Genomic DNA, 25,000 nt, shown 5'->3' on the forward strand with positions numbered 1-25,000 from the left:
AGTTGCTAGTTAGTCATTGTTAATTATCATTGATAGTTAGTCATTGTTAATTATCATTGAGAACAATCTCGGCAGTTCCCTGGATTTGTAGTGTAATAGGTTACACTATTTTACGGTGTCCATGTTACAGTGCAATTATACTATATTTATGTACGGAGTAATAATAATTCACTACATGTACTTACTATAAAGTTAGGGTAAGGATTAGGGCTTGGTTACGCTAAATTGTATACAGTATAACTACATGTAATGTAACAAGGACACTAAACATTAATATAGCCACAAAACCTCAACATTATGGCCCGGTATCACAAACAAGGCTTAGATTAAACCAGGATTAGGTTTACGTCCAATTAGGGCAATTAAGTAGCTTTTATAAAAGTGCCTTTGAAAAACCATTACTTATGTGCATCTTGAGACAAAACAATGGCACTGACATATTTTAAGTTGTCAGTGCAAGTAACGCTTCCTTTTACAGTACCTGTTACCCATGTACATAACTATGTAGTTATTATAATAATTACAATAACTAGGTACTAACCCTGAACCTACCCCTAACCCATGTACTTACCTGATATTAGCCAGTACTTTCTAGGTAAGTACACCGTAAGTACACGCAAGTACTGTACTGTAAAGGGAAGCGTTACCCAAGTTGCTTTCAGTTTAGACAGCTCAAACATGCATTTTAGTTTGGGACTACTGGCCAAATAAGTGTGAATATGAGATTATTGTGAAAGTTATATCTAGTTTTCCCAAGTCAGGATCAAATAAAAGCCGGTAAACCTGTAACTTTCAGACGGTGCACGAATAAACCAGAGAGTTGCAGTTTACATGGAGAAGAGTCCACCATAACCAGCTATTTATCTGCATTGAAATATAGTCCCACCAATGAAAGTATGATTCAATACTTAACTTTACCGCTCAAATAGCACATAGTTTTGTATTAATAGAAGCGTTTGTGCTTTGAAAACAATTCAGAAATGCTTATATTTTAGTTCGAGTAATGGCCATGAAATAACTGTGCTTATTACATTTGGAAGGACCGAAATTCGAATTTACAGTCTATACAATTTCCAATAATTTCTCTTAGAATGAACTAGCACTTTTAGTGAATATTGGTCTATTATTAGCTAAAATTGTGGTTGATTCTAGGCCAGAGGAGCAGTAAAATGGACCAGACTTTATGGCGTTAGTCAGAAGTCTGGTTCTACGAGACTGCTTCCACGCATTCTCCCAGACTTTATCATGTCTTAAGTGCTGAAAAGGAAACAGGATGCTTATTAGACAGGCATCATCAGTGCAGGATACTGCAAAGCAGCATCTGATAGTGGCTATCTCTCTCTATCTCCCCCTGTAATGGGAGAAACAGCAGTCTGAGACTAATGATGTGAAAACCCTCTGTCATGAAGTAACTGCCATTGCCATGACAGAGAACAGCCCCGCTCAGACAGAATCAGCCCGACAGCTGACGTCAACTTGCGAAGAAATGCATTAAAAGTATTTAAGAAAAAGTGAAATTAAAAAGTTGTGTTTAAAATTTATTTGTATAAAAAGTGTACAATCACAATACATATGGTTTTATTTACCAGTGATGCTAAGTGATGATAAGAGATAAGAAAAAAGTTCATTTTGTCTCGTGTCATCCAACTGTGTTAGGATGTAATGTTAATAATTTAGAACATCAAGAACATTTCATTCCTTTCAAGCACTTAGCAGTTTCCTGTCAGAGAGGTTTCACAGGGTCTTCGCTCTTAAAACACATCATTAGCAGAAGAGTCTGTATCTCCTTCAACAGAGCTGAGGCTGACAGACTCTTGATCTTGTTTGGAAGAGGGCAGCCTCACTGACATCACTCTGACATCACTTCCTCCTCCGTCTGCGTGCAGAAAAATGTCTTCGCCTGTGGGGATGGAAACAACATTTGAATGAGATTTGAGCTTATAACAATGCAAAAGCGTGCAAAGATTTCAATAGTAGAAATTATTTGTGGTAATTAATACTTTTATTTTGCAAGGATGCATTAAATTGATCACAAGTGACAGGAAAGATATTTATAATGTTACAAAAAAGTTGTAAAATGAAAAAAATGCTGCTTTTTGAACTTTTTTATTCATCAAAGAATCCTAAATCAGTTTCCACCAAAATATGACGCAGCACAACTGTTTTCAGCATTGATCATAATAAATGTTTCATAAGCAGCAAATCAGAATGATTTCTGAAAGATCATGTGACAATGAATAAAGATGCTGAAAATTCAACTTTGCCATCGCCCATCACAGGAATAAATAACATTTTTATATATTAAAGTAGACAACAGTTATTTTCAAATAAGATTATTTTAGAGAAATAATGTCAGAATTACTCCTTTTTACTGTATCCTGCATCAAATAAATGCAAATATAAAAGCTATTCAAGCTAATAATTTCAGCCTTTATGAGAACCCAATCCAAGTGCTCCATTTGCTAAAATTCAGACATTTCTATGCAATGCAATTAAGTAATCCTATCCAGTTAATGACACAGAATAGGCCTGTGAACTCATCACCAGAACACAGTGACATCAGCTGCTTATTAGGACATCTTTTATAACCGGAACGCTGGCCAGGCGGTGACACACTTTGCACACACAAGCAAACAATCATCAGTCATTTCCTCTGTATTTTGGGGGGCAGCAGGCAGAGGCTGGGTGGGCATTTACCCAGACCAATGGGGCGTGCAGGAGAGGAAGTGTGAGTGAACGGAGAGCCTCATGGGACCGCCGGGCACACACTGATGATAGACATCAGCCGGGAGAATCACACACACACACACACACACACAACCGAGGAAGAGTTCTCAAGCTGTTAAGGAATTGTCACTTGTGAGGAAAATTAAACCGTATGGTTTTATTTTATTTTTGTCCTTATACTGTTAGTCAAGTTTTCTTGCATGGCTGTACCTATTTAATGCATTTTTAAACAAAACATATTGATATATTAACAGTGATTTATGTCCATATGAGACTACTTTCACAATCCTCCTTGGCTTGCAAGCATGAGAATGTTAAAACTCATGCACTAAGCACCTGAAATCTCAAAAAAGGCAAACATTCTGAATGTGTGTGTGTGTGTGTGTTAGTAAGTATAAAACATATACAGCATATAATATTTTTTAAATAATACTATTTAAATAATCTATCTATCTATCTATTAATCGCATCCAAATTATTGTTTGTGTATATTATTAGTGTATATATATATATATATATATATATATATAATTATTTTGTATATATAAACACACACATGTATACATTTAAGAAAAAAAATAATTTATGTATAAAATATTTATATTTATATATAATATAAATTATATATAAATCTATATACAGTATATACATGAAAATAATTCTTAAATATATACAAGCATGTGTGTATTTATTTATATATATATATATATATATATATATATATATATATATATATATATATATATATATATATATATATATATATATAAATCATTATACACAGTGCACCCACACATATATATATATATATATAGACCATTTCACAAGATGTAATCAACACTGGTCCAGAAACACTTCCTGTTTCAGTTTGTAACTGTTTTCTTTATTCACATGTAAAGAAAACATCTTAAAGATGTTTGTTTAACTTTTTGATTCAGTTTTAAATGTTCTGTTGGTTGTATTTTATCCCAGCTTTTATGTAGTGTTGAAAAACTGAAACAGGAAGTGCTTCTGGACCAGTGTTGTTTACATCTTGTGAAATGGTCTATATATATATATATATATATATATATATATATATATATATAACCAGAACGAACTTTATTTATATATATATATATAAATATATTTTATATATATATATATATATATATAAGTTCGTTCTGGTTCTCAAATCTGATTGGCCGAGAGCCTTTTCCAGCCATTGAACATTCCCCCAGTCTCAGCACTGGAACCGTTTCACTGTTTGTCGCACTCTCACACAGAGACTGTCATGATGGACAAGAAAACCACCATAATTTTACAAATACTAATTGTTGAATATGTTTACTGTATATATAGATGCATGCATGCTAAAGGCTGAGGTACAGATATCATTTTTATGTGGGTCATCATATATTAATCTCTTTATTTTTGAGACTTCTGGAAGGACATTTTTGTAGCTAGTATCAATAAAAATGTGTACAGGTTGCAGAGAGGGAGTATGTTGAAATACACCTATCTAGTAAATCAAGGAAAGTAATGTTTTCCAAAATATGTCTCCTTTAAAAATATATTTTACTATGCTTTGATCTACAAAACATAATTTAAAAAGCAGAACATTTACTAGGAGACCTAAAGAGATTTTTTTTTTTACAGTGAGCCTCTCCCATAATTTCCCTCCCACAAATATTGAGCTTAACTGCCTTGGACAGACTGAACAGCCAGCACATGGTTTTACTGGAGTGTGTTCAAAGCAAACTGACACAATCAGATTCGTTCAATAGATGATTAATAAAAGCCACTTCACACCCCACGCTCGAATCATAACCTGGATATAATAACAAGAAAAACACCCACAGATCTAAACATCTGATATGGATCGACTATTATAACAAAATCACGAGGTGATGCACTTCCACATGGAAAATATGAACTCTGTGATTTGTCTTTTGTCTGTTGCCAGCACTGGCAAAATAACCTGAACAAGACACAAATAAAAAGCCAATCAGCACAAGCATAGTCAGAAATGTGGCAACATGCTTATTAAAGGGTCTGTTCACCCACATATTAATATTCTTATACTGTCTTTCCAAAAAAGACTTTCTTTTTCCAGGATGTGACTGTGAAGCTTTATTTCGATGGTTAAAACACTTTCTTATTCTTTATTTTGATGGTCCACTTTAGACATTCTACTAATTATTAGTAACTTTGCAACTACATGTCAACTAAATCTCCTTAGAGTATTCGTTGACTTTGGAAGACTGTCAGGTTAGAGTTTGAATTAGTAATTTAAGTTGACGTACTTGAAAAGGTACTTATCATCAGTAGTCTAGAATGTCAAATCAAAATGTTAGCAGATATTAAGCAGACAGTCTACTAATACTCTAATGACTGCTAGTTTACATGCTTTTTGCTCTCAAAAAGTAGCCTGAACATTCTCTGCTATGAAAAAAATCATCTCAACCCATACAAGTTAAGAAAAACTTGTTCACTTTTGGGTGAACTGTCCCTTTAAGACATTGTGAAGAGCCTGAAACTCATTCACTCATTCAAGTGATGACCTTCATCTTGTACTGTAAACTACTGAAAACAGAGAGGACTGGATAAGTATTGTTATTTCACACATTATTCAAAAGTAAAAGACCCCTCGGCATGTTCGTTTGCTGTAGTGTGTCTTTATGGCCGTCTGCAGTGAACACGGCCTCTGTGGAGCAGATGGGCCAGGTTTGGCACAGATCCTTGTTGGAAAACCCTGTGGCCTACAAAGGCTACAGACTGACTACAACACCTCAGGGTGGAAGGGAGAGAGCAAATGAAGGCAGTGAAAGGGAAAGAATGAAAACAGAAATATACAGATGAGAAGAGAGTGGGAGTTTGTCCACCAACAGAAATAAAAACTTCTTTTAAGTTACATGTGCACGTAAGCCGCCCTGAGCTATTCATACCCAAGTAAGCATGATAGAGTGGGTGTCATGAATCAGTAAACAGCATTCAATGAGAAATAAAAAAATAAGCCCCCAAAGAGATTCTAGACTAAAAAGTAAAAAAAAAAAAAAATGAGAGTAGCAGATGAATATGAGAAACTGACAAAATATTTTAGGGTTCAATTCTCGCTATTAACTAGTTGCTAATTAGCATGCATACTAGCATATTGGCTGTTTATTAGTACTTATAAAGCACGTATTAATGTCTTATTCTGCATGACCATAGTCTACATCCCTTAATTCTACCAAATATAAACGCTACAAAAACGTCCTTACTAACCATCAATAAACAATAAATTAGTTTATTGAGACAAAAGCGACAGTTACTAGTGAAAATGTGCTAAAGTATACTAAAGTGTTACCAAAAAAGAATGCCAGTATTTTCTAGAATCATTGTCTAAAAGCAGCAGTGTGCAATTTCATAGACACTAGTGGCACTAAACAACACCGCAAACAATAAATGAGACAACAAGTTCCCTTCCACCCAAATAAAGAAGTAAAAGAACTCATGGAACAACATGAGGATGAGTAGATGATGACAGAATTTTCCTTTTTCTGGGAACGTTTCCTTTGAGGCTATGATTTCATTTTCTGTGTGGGCATTCACACACATTCACCTCTCTGTGAAAAGACCCAAACTACACAGCCAAGAACATCACACTTGAGTCGAGAAGCAGACCTGGCTGAAGACTACAGGGACGTCAGTGTGTTGGGACATTCTCAGATTGTTGGAATTGGAGTATTTAATAAGAGTCTTCGAGAAGATATCAGTACAAATCTTCACAAATAATAATTTTCTTTAAATATGCAATCTCAGGAGGATGGCTTCTAACTCAAAATGGAAGACATTTACATAGTTGTGCTCTGCGGCTGGGGGTTTAAAATGGATTCAAACCAAGCAAAACAGAAAAATGCATTTGCCTAAAATTTCTGCATATCCTTGGAGAATTTAGGTTTGGAACAAAAATCAAACCATTGCAACAATGGGATAATTGTCTTACTTTAACTCTGACATTCTGAACAGTGCAGCTGGTCACTCAGATGTCTTTTTTTTTTTTAATATTCCAGAGAGTCAAGGGTCACATGGGGACATGATGAAAAAAATAGATGTTTTTTAAAGGAACAGTACACCCAAACATGACAGCAATATACTAACGGTCTATTCATAGACTACTAGTAGTTCGGTTCTCTTGGTTCTTTAGGTCGGAACCAATAAAAAAAAAAAAAAAAATTGAGTCCTGGTTTGCTCAGCGTTCACACTGCCATCTGAGAAGTCATGAAGAGCTTATAAGATGTGTAAAAGAGTCAGAATTGCACACACAAATGAAGATCTGCTGCAAGGAGAGACATCAATCCCTGAAAAAGTAGGTTTCAGTCCGCTTGTTAGGTGCGCACCAGGGTTCGTATGGCAGCGTTCACACTTATTCAAATGAACGCGATAACAGAGCAATTGCACCAGGGTTCGTTTTAATAAAACCAATCCTGCCAAGTGTGAACATCACACCCTAAAAGTGTATTAAAAATTCAAATGCGCCATGATTTCTCATGTGAACCAATGCTGTTTAGCTTCACTGACCAATCTGGCAAAACATCATCCAGGTTTGGAAAAATCAATGTTTGGAAAAATTTCACAAAAACACACCTAATAAAATTACACAAAAACACACCTAAAAGGATTAAACATTAAAAAAAACCCTTCTAAATACTACATTAATACAACTAGAGCCACCTTTTGGCTTCTGTAAGACAAATAAACCGATACTATACTGTAGATCCATCAAGGATAGTGCTTTCTTTCAAAAGACAAACACCCTAAAAGCTCCATCACTTATTCATGCTTTTGCTATTTCTATACTTGCACAATACATCTCAGTATGTCAGCATTGTGTCTAGTCTCTTCTAGGTCCTACTTACTCCTCACGTATTAATAACAGTTAAACATGACAAGTCTTTACTGAGCAGCAGATGGGAGTGAGCAATCTGAGATGAGAGCTGACCGCTCACCAAGAAGAAAAAACAGCTCTTTAGTCTTCTGCAGAAGGAAAAAAAAGTCATACAGGTTTGAAAAGACATGAGGGTGAGTAAATGATGACAGAAAGTTCATTTTTTGGGTGTACTATCACTTTAAATCTCAAACTAGATTCAGAACTGATTGGTATCTGTCTTTGTAAAGGATCAGGTGGTAAGGTCAAACCTTATCCGTCAGCAGCACAGTCTTAAAATATTACACTATGGACAATAAAAGCTCAGCTGAAAGAGAAGAACATGCTCCTCGGAGATGGTGAAAGTAGCCAGGTGCTTCAGAAACCCCAATCTTTCAAGCAGGGATCCAAAAACAGACGAATAGAGGCGCCAAAAAAAGAAAAAGAGGCACAAACCTGATGCAATTTGGGAATGCACTTACTCTGGAGAAATGAACCATTGAAGAAAAATGACTCATGAGTATGTAGTGTCTGAATGTGTTAAAGGAAGACACCTGCAAACACTTAACAGATTTCTACACCCCGTTCCAAACTCTCAGGATGGACAGATAAGTCAAACTCCCCCCTCTTCTGACCCCTTACATCTACTCTACTTTTCTCTGCTCTCATCTGGCTGCTTAGAAATTTGGGAGTGTCAAGAATGAAGCTGTCTGGCAGAGTTTTAAAAAGCCTCTGGAAAGGTCTCTGTGCTGTACTGTGTGAAATTGCTCTTCACCAACAACAATGAGTAAAGAATTTAAATAAGAGGAAATGAGATCAAATGAAGCAAATCAAGTCTGATGCATTTATACTGACACATATGAAAACAATCAAGACATTTTACACAAATACCTTTCTCGTTGTCCCCAAAAAACGCGTCATCTGAAAGTCTTCTCAGCTGCGGGAACTCTGAGGAGAAACAAAAACAAGGAAAAATGAAACTAGCACAAAACCTGCAGTGACAGACACTTTTATAGAAGCTTGTTTCCGCCACTGAATAAACAAATAAAAAAAAAATAATTGTGACTTATCTCACAATTCAGACTTTTTTTCCCCACAATTGCAAGTTTATATCTCACAATTCTGACTTTATTTCTCAGAATTGCGAGATATAAAGTCAGAAATGCGAGATTTAAAATCAGAATTGCGAAATATAAATTCAGAATTGTGTGATATAAAGTCGCAATTGCAAGATATAAAGTTCTGACTTTATAAAGTTCTGACTTCAATTCTGACTTTATATCTCGCAATTCTGACTTTATATCTTGCAATTGCGACTTTATATCACGCAATTCTGACTTTATATCTCGCAATTCTGACTTTAAATCTCGCAATTCTGACTATATCTCGCAATTCAGACTTTACATCTCGCAATTCTGACTTTGTATCTCGCAATTGCGACTTTATATCTCGCAATTCTGACTTTATATCTCACAATTCAGACTTTATATCTCGCAATTCTGACTTTGTATCTCGCAATTGCGACTATATCATGCAATTCTGACTTTATATCTTGCAATTCTGGCTTTATAACAGGCAATTGCGACTTTATATCACGCAATTCTGACTTTATATCTCACAATTCTGACTTTATAACTCGCAATTCTAACTTTATAACTCGCAATTCTGCCTTTATGTCACGCAATTCCAAAAGTATCTCACGACCAATTCGTACGAATTCGACGCATGATTAAAAAGTGGCTAATTCGTACTAATTCGTACGACCTCACTCGTACTAATTCGTACGATTTGTCTTAACCCACGTGATGGTTAAGTTTAGGGGCGGGGTAAGGGGTAGGTCATTCGTACGAATTCATACGAATTGGCCAATTCGTAAAATATGTACGATTTAGCAAAATCGTATTAATTCGTACGAGTGAGGTCGTATGAATTGTTACGAATTAGCCACTTTTTAATCATTCGTCGAATTCGTACGACTTGGTCGTGAGATCGGGTTGGCAATTCTGACTTTATATCTTGCAATTGCGACTTTATATCACGCAATTCTAACTTTATAGCTCGCAATTCTTATCTCACAATTCTGAGAAATAATGTCAGAATTGTGAGATAAAAAGTCGCAATTACCTTTTATATTTTTCATTCTATGGTGGAAACAAGCTTCCATAGACTTTGATATTAGAAGACTTATATATATACAGCATCTAACTGAACCAAAAAGGGTCTCCTCAGAAAATGTATTCATTGGAGTAAAAGGAAAACACTACTGTGTTTTGGGTAGAAAACTCAAAAGTGCCTCATCCTTCAGCATGAGGTGACAACATAACATGAGCACAGCTGGGCTTGAGCTACAGAAAATAAACAAACACACACACACACACATAGTTATACCCTCCACTCAGTTCCCCTAAAGGCATGACAAGGTGTTAAAGAGAGGCATTCACCTTCAAACTTTCCCTGCTGCAAGCCAATGCCAGACACGTTTTAAACCCCAAACTTACAGGACTAAACTGGAAGGCATAAAACAGGAGAACTGTGGGCTAACCCTTTGTGAAATGTTCAAGCGAGGAACACAACTGGTTTGTGAACGAAAACATTTAAACCGGTTCTTTTAGGAGGTGACATCAAAAATACAGCATAATCTTATTTTTTCTTTAATCTTAAAATTATTCTTTTGAGCTAATCCTTGTAATGGATCTCTAAAAGAAGAACTAGCTAGCTAACTGAACTGAGAGCTTGTGAACTGGAATTGAATCTGGATATCCAAGATGAATGACAGGGAAAGACAGAACAAGTACAAAGATAGTTCGTGAAGCGATTGGTCTTAAACTAACTGAGATAGATGATGTTCTTTAATGTAAAGGAAGTGCTGACTACAGCGTGTTAACAGCACTTAATATTCCTTCAGCTTTATGTACTTTCTCAGAGTGACATCACAGTACTGTTCCCATGCTCTAAGGAGAGCCAAGATAAATCATAAAAGGGTATGCAGGTTTAAAACAAGATAAATACCATACAAGGCTAAGAAACAGAGTGAGCCTATAAAGAGTCGGTCAAGAGTTCTTTCTTTCATTCTTTCGCCAATGTGTCAAAGCGAGACGAATGCTCCATAAATTAATTATACCATCTTCCCTGCCTCATTTCTGTGGAGCACAGCCAAAGGGTTGTTCCTTGGGATAAATGTCAGGTTGACTTTGATTTACAGGGATTTTTTCCACAGGTGGAGACCTCCTGACATAACCCTGCTGAGCCGCGAGCCTCCGCGTTCATGAAGCCAGGTGGAGCTGGGGTCGTCCTCGGAGCATTTAAAACCCCATCAAACTTCCTATCCCCTAAAGACAGATTAAGTCAATCAAAGCCTTCAATGGCTCTTAACTAATCCTTTTCTTTGGGCTTGTTTACAGCACCGCTCAGAAAAGCCGCATGGGCCGCCGATTGAAGCATTGTGTTGCAAAGCGCCGCCCACCACCCATGTCCCCCTTTTCCATCAGGCCCGACCTCAGAAACAAGAGCAGTGTTGAATACAGGGAGTGCTAATTGAGAGTCAAGAGGTTATGACCTTTGGATAGGGGTCCATGTGACCCCACCCTACACCCTAGAGAGGGAACTACGGCCTGGATTGGGAGGGGATTCTGATATGGTTTGAAATCAGGGTCACGTGGAGCGTCCTCTCAGTAGATCCCACTGATAAAGAGACGGTGTGGAGATCTAGCAGCAGGGTTGAGTTGGGAGAGAGGGGGATTTGCATTTGGCCAGAGGAGCTTTCATCCCCCCATTTCTTGCTCTGTCCAAGGAGGGCTGGAGGGGGTTTGGGGTGATGGGACAGCCTCTCAATGCTCCTTTCATCTGGATCTGCAGGAGAGGTTGGAAAAGAGAGCGGGACTTAGGCAGCAGGCATGACTCCCATGTGGAGAAGCCGGGCCGTAACCTCACACACAGGGGTCAAGGAGCCGAGAGGAGATGGGGTCATCGAGGCCACTGCTCAGGGCCAAAGATAGAGAGAGAGAGAGACCGAGGAAGATAGAGAGAGTGAAAGAGAACAGAGAAAGATCTTATCCATCTTCATTTTGAGAAACCTTCCCCCTTCTACCTCCAAGGGCTCTTTAAACGCATGGACACTGTATCAGAACATCACAAAGACAAGGCCACTGTTTAAGACCACTGTAGGCCATCAGAAGACTTCAAATGTCAGGCCGGCCAAGAGGTGAATCTCATGAAAACTGTCAGTAGCATGACTGGGGTCATAATGTCAGCCTGAAAATCATCAGACTCCTCAAGTGACATAATGTTTACCAAATTAAGATTACTAGCTGACTGCAAAATTAGAGTAGAATGAGAGCTCAAAGTGTGGCGGGTGAACTTGGAATTTTCTAATGAGTGGAATGAAAAAAGTATAAAAAGTATAAAAAGTATATATATATATATATATATATATATATTTATATTATAAGCATTAATGGATTAAGGCAATACATATGGAAGCTTGTTTCCGCCATAGAATGAAAAATATAAAAGGTAATTGCGACTTTTTATCTCACAATTCTGACATTATTTCTCAGAATTGTGAGATATAAAGTCAGAATTGCTAGATACTGTATAAAGTCGCAATTGCATATTATAAAGTCAGAATTGCGAGATTTAAACTATTCTGAGGGGGGAAAAGTTAGTATTTTTTTCCCCTTAGAATTGGCCTGATAACTCACAATTGCGAATTTGTATCTCACAATTCTGAGAAAAGATGTCAGAATTTCGACATATAAACTCGCAATTATGTGTTATAAAGTCAGAATTGCGAGATGTAAACTCACAATTGTGAGAATAAGTCAGAATTGTGAGATAAAAAGTCGCACTTCTGTCTTTTTTCTCAGAATTGCGACTTTATATCACGCATTTCTGACTTTATATCACGTAATTCTGATTTTATATCACGCAATTGCGACTTTATACCACCCAATTCTGACTTTATATCACGCAGTTCTGACTTTATATCATGCAGTTCTGACTTTATATCACGCAATTCGGACTTTACATCTCGCATTTCTGACTTTACTGTATATCTCGCAATTCTGACTTTATAACATGCATTTCTGACTTAATATCTCGCAATTCTGACTTTATATCTCGCAATTCTGACTTTTTATCTCGCAATATCTTTATTTCTCAGAATTGCGAGATAAAAAGTTTTATTCAGTGGCGAAAACAAGCTTCCATAAATACAACATACTACTTGGATATGCAAATACTTTATAATTTAAATTTAAAAAATCTTTTTACAATGAACTCTTTATAAATTTCATTCTTAGAAAAAATTCTCAAGAAAACATTCTTAAATGTCATGAGAATAATCATGTACAATTTGTGCAAATTTTAGAAAGCTTAATTTTAGTAGCTAAATATAATTTCTTATTTTGATTTTGTGGTGAAATGTGACCTAGACACTGGTATTTTATTTTGCTTAATGATACAGCAAAATATATTTCGGAGGTTTAATCTAATATGGCCACCATCTGCTGGATCGATTATATTAGCCCAGCATAACTGGACGGGTTAAAGCACAGCAACATGAATCTTCTCGAATACTCTCTCACAAACTTAGACCACAGCAGGACAACTAAACCTTGCTACAGAGGGATTTCTAAGCGTCAGTTTTCTGGCAACACTGCATTTTAATATATTAACACAACTTTTTCCATCCAGCAAAGATGCATTTCACAGAAGCCACGTTGATAGGGGCTTTCAAAAGCATGAAAGAATAAAGCCTTAGAAAGTGAACTGCTAAGGACACCCCTTTGGACTGACTGTTATTTTTAGATAAGTAGGTTATTTGTCCCAAGAGAATCTAGGGGACCTTCAGAGACCAAGCCTCAAAAATGGCTAAGAATTAAAAAAAAAACCTCATATGGACCAGTTTCAAAGCAGGTCAAACAAAAAGGTAAAATAATTGAGAAATCGGCTGTGCTCCAGAAAGATCTCTGCCAGGTTGGCCTTTCTCTCGCCAAACTCTGATTTAATGAGGTTTCCTTCAACACAAAAGAAAACAACAGAAGTCCTTTTTCACTCACCCCGTCAACGATTACGCCTAGAATACTAAATGAAGTCTTATTTTTACACTACTCTAAACATACTACAATAGACTAGAGAACATAAGCTACAAACTGCCTTTGTTAATTGGACTAAAATGATTTAATCGTTTAGCTAAGCAGCTGTAATGGTATAATAGCATATTTAAATGGTATAATGATAGTATTTTGAAATGTATAATGAAGATTGGTGATAAGCTTAAGTTCTCACCATGTGTTCTTTTTTAAATGTACTATAAACCAATTTTTAAATACATAAATAGGTAATAAATCTCAGTACAAGGGTTAAAGGGGTCAAATCACATATTTGTACCAAAATATTCATAATTCAGTTTTTTTAACCACATTCTCAACTCTCAACCCTGACTTGAGGATTTCATTCTTTAAAACTATGCAAACACCCTCTCTGAATGCACAATGAGATTGCCAGTATACTGTAAATTTTCAATTTTCCATCCTTTAAAAAAAGCATCTTTGTAAAAAGTTGCATTACACTATCACAGAATCACAAAACAATCGGATACGTATCACTCAAACTGTGAAGATCAGCCTGGAAGATTACGTTAAAAATAAATTTGAGCTGCTCTTTTGTAATGTTTGGATCAAATTGACAAACTTTGGCAGCTTAGATTTTACTAGGGTTGAACTAAAGTGGAAGTTATGTTTTTCACCTATTTTAAACGATTTCTCACGATATGACCACTTTACGCATCACTATAAACACAAAAAAGCCGTTAGAAACCTTCCCACAGCTTGCACTATTCGAGAAAAATATCATTTAGAAATACCAAAACTGCTTTGATATCTACAAACGCTTTTGACAGTCCACGCCCTTTCTTGATGTGTGTGTCCGCCAGCTGTACGTTAGATCTGCGTTCTCATGCAGCGCCACTTCCCACCGGCTCCCAACAAAAACTCTATGATGGAGGCCAGGAATGAAGCAGACTTGATGGAGATCACATGACATTTTACCTGAAAACTATTTACTATCTGGCCCAGCCAGCAAAGCGTTATATTGGCTTAGCACACCTTCAGAGCTTCGGATTTGGTAATTAACAGGCATGCCTTTGAAAAGTAAGCCGTCAACTCCAATCAGGCCATTTGAGTCTGGAACGCTCTTCTGTTGAGGGCCTGTCGAGCGTATCGCAGGTATGTGGGGGCCTCGGCCCCGCAGGAGGAGCTGTAATCAGTGAGGGGTGCCCGGGTGGGCCTGTGGGCGAGCAGCCCGGACTCTCAGCCATCTGCGAACAGGACAGCATCTGTCCATAGAGCCAAAATTATCTGGAATGAGGGGGAGTGACGGAAAGGCATCTATGTGTGATTGAAACGTATTGCTGGCAAGCGCACACACACACACACGGATATGTTGCAATGCATGATGGGACATCCTTTTAGGAGAGAAACCTGGTAAATAACTTACAGTGATGCAAATAATTGACATACTAGTATATAAACTACTGTACCTTGCAAAAATTTGGGGCCAGTAATTTAAATTAACGATGCATTAAATTGATTAAAAGTGACATTTAAGATTTTTATATAGTTTTATTCATGTTTATTCATCAATGTGTGTTGACCATCCTTTGGCTGGTAAAGAATAAGAACGGAGTAGAGAAGGTTAGGAAGAGCTTAGATGTGTGGCAGAACTTGGACGTGATCATGTGACAGCACTGATAGATTCAAGATGCCGGTCTGGTCGTAGGGAACCGGGTGTGAGCCAGGATTTTGATAGGACACTGGGGTCCATTCCAGTACACCCGCAGGGAGGAGAGGGAGAGATGGAAGAAGGAGAGCGGGAGAGGTTGACAGGTTGGCAGGGAGAACAGGTCTGATAGGAAACAGATGAGTGGAGAGAGACTCATGTCTGGAATCTAGCCGCAAACATACTCACCTATGATATAAAACACTGAGCCATGTCAATAGGTTGAAACAATTAAATGAACCAGCAGAAAATAAAGTTATAAGCCACAAGAAGTCATTTGTTACATCACGAAGTAGATTCCTTATTGCAAAAAAAAAAAAAAAAGGTTATGGTTTGCTCTTTACCTCTACAGTTGATGACCGCTATTCAAAATATTAATTAACAGCAAGGCAATGTGCCAATTGATTAGACATCAATTTTTTTCAGGAATATAAAAATAAAAAATAAATACAAAACAATCTAATAAAACATATTTACATACATACATACATATATATATATATATATATATATATATATATATATGCATACATACATATATATATATATATATATATATATATATGAATAAATAAATAAATCAGATAAAATATATGCATACATAATATATTATACAATGCATATATATATATATATATATATATAATGGGATTAATCGCATTAATGTCATAGTTAACTCGCGATTAATTGCAATTAATCGCACATTTTTATCTATTCTAAATGTCTCTTGATTTCTTTTTGTCTCATTATTTTTTCTCATTTTAATGCTCTTATCAACATGGAAAAGTGGATCGGCTTGCTTTGTGCAAATGTTTTTTATTGAAAACAACATTGTCATACTGTGTTAAATTTCACACTAGAATTCTTACTTGGAGCAAATAATCTCTCACGCAATATAACACAGTCCATCATTAAAAAGGGGAAAGTAAAATTGACGAGGTCCTGATATTGAAGAGGGGGCGGAGAATTCGCATCAGCTGTGTGTGTGTGTGTGTGTGTGCTTGGCCATCATCAAGCGGTATTTCAGACTGGACGTGCTGCGATGATGATAGCTCAGTTCACAGCGACAAAACACACAGATCACTTTGGTCTTGTTAATTGAACCATTTTGCAACTTTTTAAAAGTTAACTTTCCATTCAGAATTGTATTGGCATCCGTTTCGGCGTCTGGTGCTCGTCATCCACTCAAAACGTAACGTTAACCAACTATTTGGCCGGCTCGCAAGCCCAAACGAATGTGTGCGGCGTGCCTGTTGATTTGTTTCCGGACTAGCTAGATCCGGTTGCGATTTGGTCGACGAACCAACAAAACGTCCTCACGCGGCACAAGCCATTGAAATGAATGGGTTTCAGCGCAGAGAGCGCGCATGCAACGTCCTGTTCCAAAAGCATGTGAAAGAAAACTACAATGTTTGCTAGGCCAAAAAGACTGTTAATCGCGCAATAAAAACAATTGACGCCGTTAAAATGGGTTTGCGTTAACGCTGTTAATAACGCGTTTAACTGACAGTCCTAATATATATAATTCTTGTTCTTGCATGTTGAAAACAGTTGTGCTGCTTAAAATTTTTGTGGAAACCGTGATACTTGATACTATATATATTTTTTTGATTCTTTGATGAATGAAAGCGCATTTATTTAAAATAGAAAGATTTTGTGACATTAGGCTATAAATGATAAATGAAATGCATCTTTGTTCAATAAAATATTTTTTTAAACTACTAACCCCAAACTTTTGAACAGTAGTGTATGCAGCAATAAATAGTTTAGTGTCCACCCAAAAATCACATCATCAACTAATCACATCTGAGAAGCTAGTCATCTCTGCATCTAATGACAGAAGAATGACTGAGGAGCCAGTAGTTTACTGTAAAGTGGGAGGACACACAAATGTCCATCTGCTCAGACAGCACGACTGTAGCTTCCACTCAGCCCATCATCAAACACAAACCCAAACCTCACGAAACCTCTGCAAACTGTAACGGGAGCGATCCCATGAAAGCCTGCTCCTCCACCTGTGAAAGCAGAGACGAGGCCTTCTGCCGCGTGGCTTAGCGTCGCTGCCTGCTCGGCTGATCAAAGCGGGATGACCCCCCTCTTCACTCCGCCTGGCAGATGAGGAGAGTCAGGGGTGAAGAGGTGATGACTACTGGAGCGCACAGCCGCACTCAAACCCGGTTCATTTTCAAAAGTCTATCCCTCTCATCTCCACTCATCCATCTGTGAGGGGAACCTTATCTCTACGCCTGATCTCACGCTTGACGGGATGAGACGGGGCTGCGTGATACCCTTGCTGTAACATCTCCCAAAGCAAAGAGAAGTGAGAGTTTATAGTCTGTTAAGGAAAATGTCAATGTTTTTATTTCAAGTGAATAAAAAAAAAAAGTACAGTATATCGAGTTTAGGACATCAGGCTAAAAGCTGCAGTAAGCAATTTCAAAAGCAAGTCCAATAATAATGGATGTTTTCAAACAGGTTTCCCAAAAACTGCCTTGCCTGCTATTGGTCAGATAAACAGAACGTTCCCGCCCCAAACTCATGCTATTGGTGGAACCAGAGAAGCCACTCAAACAAAACAAGCCACAGGTTACACTGTATGGAAAGTGAACCTATGAACATTATTCACTGAAAATCTGCCACAGAAGAAACCACAGGGTTTGGTAAATGGTGGGAATGATGAGTAAAATTAGAATTAGAATGATAAGAAAATTAGAATCATATTCATTTAATATTAATATTCCAAAATAATAATATATAATATTCAAAAATTGTATACACAACCATTCAAAAGTTTGTGGCCAGCAAGATTTTTTTTTTAAATAAATATTTGTCTTTCTTATCTAGTAAGGACTTATTAAAATGCATTAAAAGTTATATTTCTAATAAATGCTGTTCTTTTACACTTTCTATTCATCAAAGTACCCCGAAGAAAAAGTATCATGGTTTCTACAAAAATATTAAGAAGCAAAACTGTTTTTGACATTGATAATAATACTAATACTAATAATATCTTCATATTAGAATGATTTCTGAAGGATCATGTGACACTGAAGACTGGAGTAATAATGCTGAAAATTCAGCTTAACAATCACAGGAATAAAATTACATTTGAACATATGTTAAAATAGAAACACTTATTTACAATTGCAATAAAACTTCACAATATTATTGCTTTTATTGCATTTTTGATCAAATAAATGCAGCCTTGGTATACATAAAAGACATTTTTTTTCAATCAAAAATATTAAAAATCTTAACAAGCCCAAACTTAAAAAATATAATATTCAAAAATATCATATATTAAAAAAATGTTAACCATTACAATGAATTTTCAATTAATGAATATCAATTCATTAGGATTTTAGATGACCTACAACAATAACTGAAAAAAAAAAAACTACCATATTTTACCAGAAACTATGGTTATAGAAAGCACAAGAGTCAGTAATATGACAAAACATTTATAGCTGGTCATAAACACCATTTCCTGGACTTCAAGCCTTTTCCGGGCCACACTAGGCCAGTTGGCGTCATTGAAAGAGGGCTCTCGTAACAGAAAGGCATGGCGAGGAACTTCAAACATGCAGCGTCCAGAACAGACACAATAAAATGATATGCGTGTCCTGAGTGAGTGGCCTTCAGCAGCTGTTCAGATACAGACATGTCAGAACAGCTGGACGGACTGACATCAGATTCTCAGCCTTCCTCCGATTACACTGGACAACTGGACGAGGGATTTATTCATAACTAGACACAAACAGCACAAACAATTACCATGACAGGCATTTAGAGCACTGATAAACATACAGAAGAAGAAACTCTTCGTGTGCATTGAAATAAGGACAAATCTTGATTTGTTTTCCAAATCTTGACAGACCAAATTTGTTTCTAAGAGAGTTCTATCTCGATCCATCCACAGTATCTATCTATTGATTGAATATCTATACCTACTAACCAACAAACCAACAATCTTTGAATATATGTAAACTGATCACTTTGTTGCACTTTCATTCCATAGCCAATATGTATATATTGCACCCAAACTTCAAGTAAAGGGGAACCAAGCTTCGCTTTGCGAGCACATTCATGCTCGGTGACTAACAGTGGTGCAATTTTACCGAGAGCCATTTCAACATCTAATACGGCATTGGAAAATCCCTGTAAATTAGCAGTACTGAAGCCATAAAAGTCTTGAGCAGTGATCTGAGAGCTTTGTCCGCTGAACCCTGTGACGGTTGTGTTACGGCCGCTGTGACTCTGCAGGGTGGCGAGCCGTAACTGTGGCGTGAAATCGCTCTGCTGCATTTGCAGGTCAGGAGATGGGAAAACTTGATGGAGCGCGACGATAAACAAGAACTTGGCCAGGCCAGTCTCTGTCAATCAACGGCAGATAAGGAGTCAGGGTGGAACTACTGACAAACAGACCAACTACAGTCATCACTTACCCATCTTAAACAGACACTTGACACTGTCATACCACACCCTGCTGTCAAAACAAACCGTTTAGACGAGAACTAGACAACACAGTCTGAATGCAAATCAAACTGTACACATGATACAATCTCGTTTTACCACGGTGACTGAAGTGTCTGCCAAAATAACATGGTTATATTGTTATTTTTATTATGAAAATATTAAATTATATGACAATGGTGGCTAATTTAAGAGTTTTACACATTCTGAAGTAAATCTGCTGCTTGTCTGCAAAAGTTGCCACCATGATGCGCAGGTTTCGTTGAAAAAAAAAAAAAAAGAGAAAAGTTAGCGAAGAAAAAAAGAATATAAAACTTTGGATAACTGTAAGCGACCTTACCATATTAGATTTAACAGAACAATACGTAAAATGTTACAGTAAAATATTTGCTTTCTTAAAGTATGAATTACATATAATTTGTCTACAATATTCCAAAGCTACATTTTATTCAACAAGACAAAATGTAATTTTACAGCAAAACATTGTTAAATTGTAATGCATAATGTTCTTTCCATTTATAGAGTTTATATATTTTAGAATTTATATTTTATGCTTTTTAACTAATACTTCTATTAAGGAAGGATGCATTAAATGGATCAAAAGTGACAGTAAATATTTACTTTTGTAAATATATATATATAAAAAATAAAAAAAATCTACTTCAAATAAATGCTGTTCTTTTGGACATTCAAGAAATGTCTTGCGTATACATATATTCAATATATTCAATATTGACTAATACAGATAAAAAATAAAATAAATTAAAAAACTGAAATAAATAAACTAAGTACCCTAACTACTTAGCAACCACCAGAAGATCCTAGCAACTACATAACATACTTGTAAGTCAGATGTCTCGCGTAATAATAATAATAATAAAAAATGCTTTATGAGCAGCAAATCAGCATATTAGAATGATTTCTGAAGGATCATGTGACACTGAAGACTGGAGTAATGATGCTGGAAGTTCCATCACAATAAATTACATTTTAAAATATATATATATATATATATAAAAACACCTACATTTTAAATTGTAATATTTCATAGTACTACTGTTTTACTTTATTTTTAATCAAATAAATGCAGCCTTAGAGACAATAAAAGACTTTCAAAAACAGCAGTGATGTGTATTATGCAACATTTTATGGTATTTCATTTTCAATAAAAGTCATTTCTGCAATGGCCTGCAGATTTGCATTGTCATCTCTCAGTCCTGCTTCTCAATTAAGCAACAAAGAGTGCACAAATTAATATCGAATATCGAAAACGAATATCTTGATCTCCAGTAACTTTAAACAGAAGAGTAGACTTTCAATTTTCAGGTCAAGTACGTTACATAAAACTGGGTGTGGAAGAGCATATCAAAATCATTGAACACGAGTTGCTCTTCTTTAATCCCTATTTTGTGGGAAATGTGAATTTGACCAGCCACGTAACTACATTGTGTCAAATACTGAGCAAATAAAAACACTCACTAAGTCCAGTTAAGCCTGCGGCCCTCCATTGTTTTGTTCCGAGCAAGATGGTTTCTCCCGCCATTTTCTGAGTTGTTGTAAGTGAATGGCCACTACTGAACTCTGTTTACACATGTAGAGATCAACGGGGGAGCGTTACGGGTCACAGAGATGACATATCTGGACCAGACGAGTCTTATTTGCAGCGAAAGGCCGTGTTCAAAAGCTCCCCTGTCTTGTTCTATTCATTCATCTGTAGTGGGGTTCTGGGTGACTGCAAAACTGAGACCGGCTGTCTTCACCTCAACTCTTCGGGCTTGTTTACGTAGCGTGTTATTCCAGGGCTCTTGAACCATGAGTTTACATCCGAACGGCCCATAGTACTACAGGGGGATGGGACTGTGTGGCCCTGTGTGAGGACAAAGAGAGAATCCAACTTTCTCGCTGGTTTGTTATTCTTTCATCGGGTTTGATTGTTATTCCTTTACTTCCTGCTTTAATAGAAAAACATGGCAAAAGCATAGCGCCAATTTCAGGCCTGTTTGTGGTCTCCTGGCTAGGGTTTCGGCCAGCTTTAACAGTCGACAGCCCTTTACAGCTGCAATGGAGGAATATGCAGCATGTATGCCAAACGTTTGTGTATAATTTAAACATGTCAGTCTATTAGATTCTCGTTTCATGTGGCGTCTACTTCTTTCGTAAAGTTTTGAGGCAAAACAAAAGCCCTAATACTAGACCTACGATTATGCAAAACTGCACACATATACAAAAACATCATAAGTTGCTGGCTATTAGCCAACGGGTGAGTTGTTTAAACAAACACACTGAAGTTGTGGTTCTTTCGCCACAAACCTGAGAGTAGACATCGGGTAAATAATCTCTCATCTCTGTGAGGAGCCATGCGACGAGAAGTGAAAAGCGGAGACGGCGTCTCAGTGTGTGTACTGTTTGTTTGCGTTAGACTGCTGTTTGAAGAGGAAACACAAGATCACGCCCCACTGCGAGCACAAACTGAAACGAAAACATTAATAATGCAATGATTTATAGAGTAACACCAGCTTCAGAGGGCGTCATAGAGATATCAGGCTGATTTCAAGTGAAGACAAAGATGTACTATTTCTATTAACCATTTTAAGGCCTTACTGTAGTGTATTTCTTATAAATAAAAGACCCTACTAAGTCAAGGTTTAGTTAAGGTTTCTGCACTGAAAAGTTGTAATTTAGAATTTCTGACCCTTCAAATTGAATTAGACTATTCAAAAGTATAGATATATTCAAGGTTGGAAGCTATACCCAAGGAAAAAGTTGGTAAAACACCTTTTTCAAGAAATATTCCCAGACATTCACAATATGTTGCTCAAGCCCTGTTCAAAAGAACAGATTTTTTTTCCTAACTATTAAATGTCTTTACTGTAACGTTTGATTAATTTAGCGTGTACTTGCTGAATAAAAGTATTAATTAAAAAAAAAAAAAAGCCCACACAAATGAGAATAAGCCTATTGAAATGAGAAAAGAAGCTGACATGGTGACTTCATCGAAGCATGATTATTCCTGAATGCTTTGCATAACAACAAGCTCAAATCGCCATCAAAATTCTGCACCACATACATGCAAGTCACAAGTCACATATTCGCATAGTAGCTAAATACGCAGTAAGCTGTTCTCATTTGGCACACGTATAGCTGTAGGTATGTTATCGTTCTAGTGACGAACTGGAAATGATGGATGAAGGAAGAGGGCTCACACAGAGCTGGGGTTAACATGGCTCTCCTGGAAAGCCTAGCTCCTTGAATGATGTTTTGATCCCAGTAAAAACAGAACGGCCATGCAGCTTGGAAATAGTTTATCTGAGTGGCCCTCGAGAGGCGGGCTGTGCATGTGTGTGTGTGTGTATGTGATGTGTGCCCTCACCCCTTCCTGTGCTCCACAGAGGGGCCAATATTTCACACACAAGAGCCCAGTGTTCAACGGATGTCCACTTTCACCTCGGGATAGAGACCCTTTCATTGGTTGTGCAACTTTCCATTTCTATATATCATATCTTTGAATACGCATCACAAAAACAGACAAAAACAATGTATTTCCAAATCACTTTTGCTTTGAATAAATTAAATGGTTAAACAAAGTGCTGTCAAAATGATTCATCGCAATTATGTTTTTGTATATATATATACATATTTATACACACACATATAGAAAAACCTTTCAGTTAGATGATTAATCGTGATTAATTAGTGCAAATACTCAACTTGTGAGTCATCGTGATATATATTAAATACAGCGTATTGCACAGAACATTTGCATTGAAGCAATAGTGAAGATTAAAACACGTTTGCTCTTTGTACTGCATTAATAATCTGTCCACCTAAAATCCACCATTTTTTGGTGAAAAGTATGAGGATGAAAGAGGAAGAGAGGAGATGGCTGGATGACAGGATTTTGTTTGAATAAGAAATTAATGTATGAAATCCAATTTTTTAATATATATATATATATATATATATATATATATAGTGTGATGTAGTTAATCTGGTTAATTTCTTTTTGGCTAGTAGATGTTCTGAATGGCCGGTAAATTAGTAGCTAAATTGGCCGGTGAGTGAAAAAGTTATATATATATATATATATATATATATATATATATATATATATATATATATTCAATATTGATTAATACAGATTAAAAAAAAAATAATTAAAAAACTGAAATAAATAAACTAAGTATTTATTAGTTTATAACTAACTACCTAGCAACCACCAGAAGTTCCTAGCAACCACATACTTGTAAATCAGAATACCAGTTTTATAGATCATTTTATTGATATATAAATAATTCATCACTGATGAATAATTGAAACTATAAGCTTATAAGAGCAAAATATTGACTGATTCGAAATGGCAAAGCACAAACAAATGTCAAATTCTTACATAAACCCCAATTACGAAGACTCCATCTGCCATATGCTCCAGGAGTTTCACCGGAGTTTCACCATTATATAAGCATCTTTAAATCGCTTTTCAACCACAATGTCACGGCTACAAGCTGAACTGGGACGCTTGAACAGAGCAGTCATTCTCTAATGGGCAAATAGAGACATAGTCATCAGAGAGAGAGCAGCTGTATAACCAGGGGACGCTGCCCGGGTCATGTCTGCACCGATCTGGCTGTACAGTACTACGCCTTTTATTACACAACACAATTGGCCCATCTGTAGATCAGGCAGAGGTGCAGATCGCAGTCACAGAAGCTCTATTTGTTCAAGACCCTTCGTCTGGGCTAAAGCTGTGACTAAAAGGCTTTAATGTCATGTTCTTACAGTATAGAATTGCAGTGTGAATTCAGCGAAGACTTTCAGTGCACTCACCTCCTTTATAAACTCACAAACGGTTGCTTGTGCGAGCACTGATGGGAAAGTGATAGAAAAGACTTAACAGACAGGCTTTTGTCAAGGTATATGGGCTGTTTATTGTAATTAGTTTCATGACCTGACAAAACATCAGTGGCAAAACAGCTAACTTAGGATTGCTATACAATAGCACTGCATGTCTAAATTAAAGAGACAATTCACCAAAAAAATGAAAGCTGTTCCGAACCTGACTTACTTTCTTCTGTGGGAAAAGATGTGTTGAAGAATGTCTTTTAAGTCATATAATGGGAGTCAATGGGGCCCAAA

The 25,000-nt window shown here is 36.6% G+C and overlaps 1 protein-coding gene across 7 annotated transcripts in view; it reads right to left on the reverse strand.

The window, feature by feature from the left end:
* Positions 1-52: 52 nt before the first annotated feature.
* The window catches only part of kiaa0586 (KIAA0586 ortholog), a 135,378-nt gene continuing 110,430 nt past the window's right edge, over positions 53-25,000 (reverse strand). For 5 of the 7 annotated variants that reach the window (XM_039673555.2, XM_039673547.2, XM_039673529.2 and 2 more), the window contains 2 exons: positions 8,507-8,563; positions 54-1,900 (listed from right to left, as the gene is read on the reverse strand). In XM_039673555.2, coding sequence (XP_039529489.2) covers positions 1,752-1,900; positions 8,507-8,563 — 206 coding nt within the window. In that variant the 3' untranslated portion in view covers positions 54-1,751. Of the gene's footprint in view, positions 1,901-8,506; positions 8,564-24,924 lie in introns of those variants that run through there. The other 2 variants (XM_039673539.2, XM_089120180.1) reach the window with 2 other exon arrangements.

Source organism: Pimephales promelas, chromosome 15 (genome assembly GCF_988280905.1).
Source record: "Pimephales promelas chromosome 15, fPimPro1.hap1.1, whole genome shotgun sequence".
NCBI lineage: Eukaryota > Metazoa > Chordata > Actinopteri > Cypriniformes > Leuciscidae > Pimephales > Pimephales promelas.